This window comes from Strigops habroptila, chromosome 6 (genome assembly GCF_004027225.2).
Source record: "Strigops habroptila isolate Jane chromosome 6, bStrHab1.2.pri, whole genome shotgun sequence".
In the NCBI taxonomy this organism is placed as follows: domain Eukaryota; kingdom Metazoa; phylum Chordata; class Aves; order Psittaciformes; family Psittacidae; genus Strigops; species Strigops habroptila.
Window position 1 is genome coordinate 29,785,475 of NC_044282.2, and position 8,489 is coordinate 29,793,963.

General features: G+C 50.3%; 2 protein-coding genes across 2 annotated transcripts in view; one reads left to right on the forward strand and one right to left on the reverse strand.

Moving 5' to 3' along the window:
• Positions 1-5,434, reverse strand: part of MEI4 (meiotic double-stranded break formation protein 4) — a 157,320-nt gene extending 151,886 nt beyond the window's left edge. The window contains exon 1 of the mRNA XM_030490351.1: positions 3,845-5,434. The gene's annotated coding sequence lies outside the window, so the exon portion shown is untranslated. The remainder of the gene's footprint in view (positions 1-3,844) is intronic.
• Positions 2,645-6,929, forward strand: HTR1B (5-hydroxytryptamine receptor 1B). The gene is made up of 2 exons (XM_030490350.1): positions 2,645-4,987; positions 5,808-6,929. The coding sequence occupies exon 1, from the start codon at positions 3,791-3,793 to the stop codon at positions 4,922-4,924; it is 1,134 nt and encodes a 377-aa protein (XP_030346210.1). The 5' UTR covers positions 2,645-3,790; the 3' UTR covers positions 4,925-4,987; positions 5,808-6,929.
• The last annotated feature ends 1,560 nt before the right edge of the window (positions 6,930-8,489 follow it).

An 8,489-nucleotide genomic window follows, 5' to 3' on the forward strand; every position in this document is an offset into this window, starting at 1 on the left:
AACTGAATAAGAAACAAGCGAGCACAACAGAAGAAAACAAACAAGGGAAGAGAAAAGCATCTTCTTGCCAAGACAAAGAGGGAAGCAATGAATGATGATTACTGATGAATAATAACCCAGAATTAATGGAGAAGGGCAACAGCAAAAGCTGTGCACAGAACACAAACATTTTATAATAAGGGTAAACAGTGACATTAGTAGGGTGACCAGAACTCATTGCCCATTCACATAGTACATGTCTGCATTACATGACGTGACTGATGGCAGTGGCTAGGGCTAGAACATTACCATTGCAGGCGCTATAATTTTACCAGGAGAGCCTTTCCACCAGTGGAAAGCTGCCTCAAAACTGAATAAAGAACTAGAACTAAATTTAAATCAGTCTTAGATACATAGCCCTATTTGGGAAGAAAGTTGAGCTACGGACGCTCGAGGGCAGCTGCCAACTTAAGCACAACTAAATTCAGCCAGAAATGTCGAGCAGAAGTGGAAGCAATATCACACTGTGTTAAAAAGCAGGATTATAAAATCTCTGCCCATCAAAGAGACCAGAAGACTGTAGATAGTTCTGCATTATTATTTTTAACACAATAGAATCTAGAGACTCCAGCCAATTACCAGGCTCCACTGAGCACCAGGAGGCACCACAAAATAAAATCATGGAAACAGACCAAACCCTATCCCAAGCCCTTTTGGGAAAACAGAAAGTCTTTCTGACATTTTATCTTCCTATCATTTTGGTGAATGTAGGCAAACCTTCACTGCCACACTTTGTTTAATCCAAGGCAATCCTCTCCCTACCTCAGTTCTTGAGAAAGCCTAATTAAAGAGCGGATCTATGCCTGATTTTACAAAATCTCAAGCACCATCACTACTTTTTGATCTCAGAGGACCTGTGGGTGCTTAGTGCATCCCAAGATCAGGGCACCTTTCCCAGTAATGAAAGAGGGAGCAAAAGGGTTGTCTCTGCAGGGCTCTGGCTTTCCCACACTGCTGTGCAGCCCTGGCTCTCCCGCAGTTCAATGCTTCTCAGAGTTTTCAGTCTCACCCAGAGGGGGGACCTCTGGGCCACCATGGATTGCCTCCAGCCTCCTCATGCTGTTCTTCCTTGATCTGCATCCTTTCAGGTGTGCCAGTTCCTTTTGCTCAAGGATGACCAACAGGGCACCGAGGTTTCTCACCCTGCCATAAGCCCAATGTCCAAGGGATATCAAAGCAGTGTTTATCCCTGTGTGGTGCTGAGCATGGCCCAGGAAGAAGGGGGGCACAGGGAAACGCTTTGCCTTCCTACCACAGAGGAAAACAGCCAGGAGGAGATATCCAAGAGGGGAGTGCTGAGAGTTTGCAGGGAGCTTGCTTAGGCAGGTAGCAGCATGCGCAGGTGCGCACAAACATGCCTGCAGACAGACATGCCCTTGCCTTCTCTTTACTCGGTATGTCATGGCACCTTCAGGAGACTTGCTCCATGGCTGGAGACCAGACATTTACTGAGCTTGGAATTACCCTGACCCAGCAAAAAGCAAGCTTGCACTTCCCTTTGTGTGCAAAACTTTCCTGCGGCTGCGGAGAACAAACGCCAGCAGGAGCTGCGGGACATGGACTAATGTGTGCTCCGGGTACACCTCCTGCCCCCGCCTCCCGAGCAGTGAAGGATCCTGCGGGGCACGTCAGGGCTGTTCGGTCACGGATGTGCGTTTCCAAGCACAACAGGAAGAAAAAAAAAAACAAACAAAAAAAAAACATTGAAAGAAAGAGAGAAAGAGAGAAAGAAAGAGAGAAAGAGAGAAAGAGAGAAAGAGAAAGAAAGAGAGAAAGAGAGAAAGAGAGAAAGAAAGAGAGAAAGAGAGAAAGAGAGAAAGAAAGAGAGAAAGAGAGAAAGAGAGAAAGAGAGAAAGAGAGAAAGAAAGAAAGAAAGAAAGAAAGAAAGAAAGAAAGAAAGAAAGAAAGAAAGAAAGAAAGAAAGAAAGAAAGAAAGAAAGAAAGAAAGAAAGAGAAAGAAAGAAAGAGAGAGAGAGAAAGAAAGAGAGAGAAAGAAAGAAAGGAGGGAAAGGAAAGAAAGGAAGGAAGGAAGGAAGGAAGGAAGGAAGGAAGGAAGGAAGGAAGGAAGGAAGGAAGGAAGGAAGGAAGGAAGGAAGGAAGGAAGGAAGGAAGGAAGGAAGGAAGGAAGAAAGAAAGAAAGAAAGAAAGAAAGAAAGAAAGAAAGAAAGAAAGAAAGAAAGAAAGAAAGAAAGAAAGAAAGAAAGAAAGAAAGAAAGAAAGAAAGAAAGAGAGAAAGAAAGAAAGAGAGAGAAAGAAAGAAAGAGAGAGAAAGAAAGAAAGAAAGGAGGGAAAGGAAAGAAAGGAAGAAAGGAAGAAAGAAAGAAAGAAAGAAAGAAGGAAAGAAAGGGGAAGAAAAGGTAAGAAAGAGCCCAGGAGACGCTGGGTTGCTAAAAGTTTAAGTGTAAAGCAGACGAAGTGACCCGGTGGGACCTGCACCGCCCGCAGCAGCGGGACCTGCCGGGCCGCACAGTCCCCTGCCCGCCGGAGAGGGCGGGCGAACCCGAGCTGCCTGCCCGTTCCGGCTTGCCTCTGTCCCTGCCCCGCACCATTCTGCTCGCCCCTGCCCTTCTCCGCACGCACAGCTCCGGCACGGAGCGGCATCTGCAAGGCCACCGTGGGACGGGGCGGCGGGGGACAGCCACCCCTGCGTGGACAGAGGGCTCCGTCGGGAGCCACGCATCACCTGGCCCCGCATCGCGGCGCAGCGGGCACGGTGCAACAACGGGTGGGGCCAGGCGGAGGACCAGGGCGACCCACATCCCTCAGCGCTGTCGCACCTCCCGCTTGAGTTCAGGAAGGTTGGGGAGGAGGGTCTGCTTCCCCTCCGCGCTGCGGTGGGGCTCGGGACAAACCCGGGCTCCTCCCGACGTCTGCGGGGAGAAGGGTGGGGGAACGGCGGTGAGGCGGTGCGCGGACTCGGGGCTGACCGGGCCCTCCTGTCGGGCAGCGAGTGGGTGCGGGAGGGAGGGAGGGAGGGAAGGAGGGTCGAGGCAGGTGGCGGCTCCTCCTCCGCGGGCAGGCGGGCAGCCCGCCCGGGAGCGGCACCGGTTGCTCGGTGTCGGCGGGGCCGTGGCGCCCGCTATATAAGGGGCGGCGGCTGCTCACCGCTCCCTCACACCGGCCCCTGCCCGCGGGTGCTGGCGGTGGGCTGAGGCTGGCCCCCGACAGCATGGCCCGCTGCGGGCCGCCATGGGAGGTGGTCTCCCCCCCTGCCTCCCGCGGACCCTCCTCTTCCTTCTCCTCCCCCTGCTCCTCCCGCACCCGCGGCGGCGGCTGCAAACTTGCTGCGGCGGGCTGTGTGTGAAGGCAAGGCCCGGCGGGGCGGCTCCGCTGCCCTCGCAGCCGTCGTGCCCGCAGCCCGAGGGGCGAGGCCGCCGCCCGCGGGCATGCAGCGCCACCGCTGCGCCCGTCGAGACGCGGTGTGGAGCTGCAGGCGGCAGGGCTACACCTAAGAGCGACCGGGCGAGAGCCCCATGCCCAGGGCTCGCCGCGCTCCGGGAGGAGGCGGCGGGGCAATGTGCTCGCGGGGCGAGCGGGCACGCCTGGCCACCGGCTTGCCGTGCTCCCTCGCCGGCGGGGAGTGAGACTTCGGGGACGCCCGCTCGCTGCTCCCGGAAGGGCGGGTGGGCGAGGGGTGGTGCCGGCGCGGCGATGCTGCAGCCCTCCCTCGGTGCCGACGGGGTCCTACCGGGGTAGCGGCCCCGTGTGCCGCGCCGAGCCCCGCCATCTGCGGGGGGGCGGCCGCGGAGGGATGGAGCCGGCAGGACCCTGCCGGGCGCCGCCGCTCCCCGCCAACGACTCTTACCGAAACTGCAGCACCGAGGAAGGGATCTACCAAGATTCCACCCCTCTCTCCGGGAAGATCGTGCTCGCCGTCGTCCTGGCGCTCGTCACCCTGGCCACAGTGCTCTCCAACGCCTTTGTCATCGCCACGGTCTACCAGACGAGGAAACTCCACACGCCGGCCAACTATCTCATCGCCTCGCTGGCTGTCACCGACCTTCTCGTCTCCATCCTCGTCATGCCCATCAGCACCATGTACACTGTGACCGGCAAGTGGACGTTGGGCCAGGTCGTCTGCGATATCTGGCTGTCCTCGGACATCACCTGTTGCACAGCGTCCATCCTGCACCTCTGTGTCATCGCGCTGGACCGCTACTGGGCGATCACCGACGCCGTCGAGTACTCTACAAAACGGACTCCCAAGCGGGCAGCGGGCATGATCGCTCTGGTGTGGGTCTTCTCCATCTGCATCTCCATGCCCCCTTTGTTTTGGCGGCAGGCGAAGGCTGAGGAAGTCTCTCACTGTGTGGTGAACACAGACCACGTCCTCTACACCGTGTACTCTACGGTGGGAGCCTTCTACTTCCCCACCCTGCTGCTGATAGCCCTCTACGGGAGGATCTACGTGGAAGCCAGGTCGCGGATTTTGAAGCAGACTCCAAAGAAAGCAGGTAAAAGACTAACGCGGGCTCAGTTAATCACAGACTCCCCGGGGTCGTCCTCCTCCGTCACGTCCATAAACTCCAAGGCCCCCGAGGGATTCAGCGAAACGGGCTCTCCCGTGTACATGAACCAGGTGAAGGTGAAGGTCTCGGATGCCCTCCTGGAGAAAAAGAAGCTCACAGCCGCTAGAGAGCGGAAAGCTACAAAGACTTTAGGGATTATTTTAGGAGCCTTCATCGTCTGTTGGCTGCCCTTTTTCATCATCAGCCTGGTGTTGCCTATTTGCAAGGACGCTTGCTGGTTTCACATGGCCATCTTTGACTTTTTCACGTGGCTTGGATATCTCAACTCCCTCATCAACCCCATCATCTATACTATGTCGAACGAAGACTTCAAACAAGCTTTCCACAAACTCATACGTTTCCGATGCACAGGCTGAACGTTTTGAATGCGATGTGTCCTCCGAGGCTGCCCCCACGCACGCCCGTGCCCGGCGCCACAGGTGGGTGCGCTCCGGGAGAGGCTTTGGCGGGGAGGGGGACCGGGAATGGGGCGGGAGAGTGTCGGGAAAGGGAAGAAGGGGATACGACCCTACAAATAGCTGGTTTCAGCCCCTTTGCAAGTGGCGGCGAGCAGCGGCGATGCCGCACGCTCCTGACATTTCGGAGCGTGTGCCGGGTGGTTTCCCCCCAGCTCGCAGGGAGTGACTCACGCCAATCTGCTTTTTATTCCACCTATTAGATCAGTCTGCCATTTCATATGATAACGCCCGTGTTTAGACCAATTAGTGCTAAATGGCACTTGCTTTCCAACCCGGTTGCTGACCGGGGCAGGGCAGCCCCCCCACGTCGTCGTCCCCCCCGCCCGGTGCCGGCTCCGGTCCCTCGGCGGCAGCTGGAGGCATCCCGAGGCAGCCGGGATGCAATCCCCTCGGCAGGGAGTCGGGTGCAGCCCCGGTGCCAGCATCGGCTTGTTTTATTGTTTAGGGGTGGGGTTTTTTTGCAAAGGAAGGTAGGACAGGCCCCAGATTAAAGCTGCTGGTAGAGTTCAGCCTACTTTTTGGCCTCCTTACGGCTCCAACTGCTCCTGCTGGGAGCGAAGCCGGCTGGGAGCAGGCATCCTGAGAGGAAAGCTGCCTTTCAGCCACCATGAAAGACTCGACACCTTTGTGTTTCTCTTCACACACGGGAAAGCTGTGCCTTTCTGCGCCGCTGACGGAAGTGTCTGCCAGCTAATAGGCTAAGCTCAGCGCCATGTTCTGCACACTTGCCTTTATTGTGATACTTTAATAATTCTGCCAATCTTTTGCTTTTTGTCTGCAGAATCAAGTTGCTATTGTAAAGACCCACTGCTTGAAACTTCCCCAAGCCCAGTTGCCAGACTCATGATGCTGCAAAAACGTCAATACATACTGCCACCAAACTGCTCAGCTCTGCATTTCAGTGTAATGACTCTGGCAGAGATGCTGTTCCAGTAGTCATGCAGATCAGTTGCAAAAAAAGAGGGCAGCCTCGAATCAAGGTCTATAATTCATCTGGACTGAAGAAAAAGTTTGAGAGTAAACTCCATTTATTTTGCAGGCTTAACTTCTTAATTTGTTCTCTGGCCGGTTGTAGGGGTGTGCACAAGAGCACAGTTGTCTCTGTCTGTGTTGGTAGCATAGTTGTACTTCTGCACACCTGTAATTTCTTTCTTTCAGTGGAAAGAGTTGCTCCCTTCACATATGAGGCCAAGAGGAGAAAAAAAAGCAGTATTTGAAATAGGAGCATCACAGTACATTCTGTAAATGACTCCTCCAGCTGAACATGTGTGAGAAGTGACAGTGTGCAAAAGTTATGTTTGTATTTCAAAACAATAGCAAATGCTGTAGAAACCAGAGTTGTAGACCTGTTCAACTGCACTGCATATCTATAGTCTGTCCTCATAGTTGCATTTGCAAAGTAAATACTTCTTGCTTCTACTCCGTAACTCAAGAGCAGAAACCAGGAAGCCCAATGACCTTTTCCATAAACCAGCTGGGAATAGAAATAGCAGTTTGATGTTGTAACCATGTTTTCCATTTTGTGTCAGTTGCACACCCTTACCGCATGAACCACTGCGAAATTTAGAATTCTCTAAGTAATTACATTATTTAGTGTATTTTGTAAAGAAGTGAAGCAGTTTGTTCTCTCAGAAGAGCTGTGTCACCTGCAAAATAAATACCCATGAATCATGAATTAACTGATGTTAGTGAAATTACTCTCCTCCCTACTTCCCTCCTATAGTTTTTCTTCTTTTTTTCTTCTTTTTTTGTCTCTGATTTGACCTTAAGACAGGTCTGCGCATATTCAGCAGTCAGAGTTTTAGGATATGGTCCACCTGCTGTGATAGAATTGCATTGATTGTTCCTTCTATGTGTAAATGAAAATGAGTATAAACAATAAAATGCTTTACTGTGTTCTCAAGAGTTGTGTGACTAAAAGTAGTATTTGTTGGTTTACCTGGTTTCTCAGTATTGACTTTCTAGGTAACACTGATTTGATGAGTCACTCAAGAAAGCAACTGATGAAGGCTGAAATTGCAAGCTTCGATCAGTGGTCAGATTTTTAACAGGCATTTTTGCTTTCATCCTAACCAGTACTGTTAGGTTTAGTCTTGCTAATTTCATATAATCCAATATTAAATTTTTAGGTTTTTTTTACTTACTTCATTAAAAGCAAACAAAACTTATTTTAGCACTTGGTGGATACTGTAATCAATGCTCTTTTAAAACTATGTATGTATTGTAGATGGGGGCTTTTATAAAGATTAGAAAAATCTTATATGATTTATCTACCTGTTATTCTTCAGAGAGTCATTCAAGGAGTAAGGATTTATTTACCTAACTAGATAATAAAGAAATAACTTGGCCCTCTGTGCCTGTAAAACTCCCACTAACTGTAAAGAGTAAGATGTGGTCATGGGCAGGAAAGAAGTCTGCAAGATTAATTAAAGTAGTGGGAAATAAACATTTTCAGCAATTTGAAGAAATCCAGAAGACTTATTTCAAAATTGCATACCTCTAAAAAAGAGAAGTTCTATACTATGCTTCTAGAAAGTACCCTCTTAAATTATTAAAACCAAATAATGATCAGAGGAATTTTCTAAACCACTCTTACTTGACTAAAGTGATTATGTTCCTTTAAAAATTTATTTTTTTTTTTCACACATGGGGTGAAAAAACCAAGGAAGATAACATCAAAGATGGCATCAAACAATGCTTAACCAATGTTGTCATTTTCCAATCTTGTAGAATGAGTTTTGTTTACCTCAAATTCTCAGTGAAATCATTAGGCTTCTTGTATGCCTGAAATAGGGAAAACGAGACTTTAATTTTCAGCATTTCCACAGAGACTTGAGTCTTCTGGCAGTTTTACAAAGTTACGTGACTTGGAGAGCGCAAGGTTCAGGAGTTGGATTTTCCTGGTCCTCACGCTACTAGAGTATACCTTCATCTTTAGCAAATGGCAGCAAATACTCCCAGCTCCCTGTTGCAATGTGAGAATTTTGCTGAGAAACTAATTCATCGAGAAATTATCCTTCCATGTTTATGCTGGGACTCTGAACTTTCTGCACAACCAAACATTTCAGATAACCATGCTCACTGTTGGGAAGACAGTCGGTGTGAAAGCTTGGCTGAGTGACTTGGGGCGAGAGAAGACGAAGCTAACTGGAGCCTTGCTGAGACACCTGCTAGTTAAAAGCCTTGTGCTACCTGCGCATCATCATCTAGTTCAGAAAAACGTTCCTGGAGGGAGATAGAGTGAGGACACGCATCTGTTCACAGTGGGAGAGAAGAAATGTAGGGCAAACATCACTCAGTGCCGGAAAGCATAAATATTTAAAACACGTTCCAAGATTCACATAGTGTGTTTTAGGACAGGAAGGGCGGCCCATGTGAGCTTCGCTTCTTTATTACTGGCAGAGTGTGTCCTGGTTGAACCTAGGTTTTAAAAGATGTTAGTGTATGGGGATGTGGCAGTAAA

Coding starts and splice junctions, on each gene's coding strand:
- HTR1B (XM_030490350.1), top strand. CDS start 3,791: ATGGAGCCGGCAGGACCCTGCCGGGCGCCGCCGCTCCCCGCCAACGAC.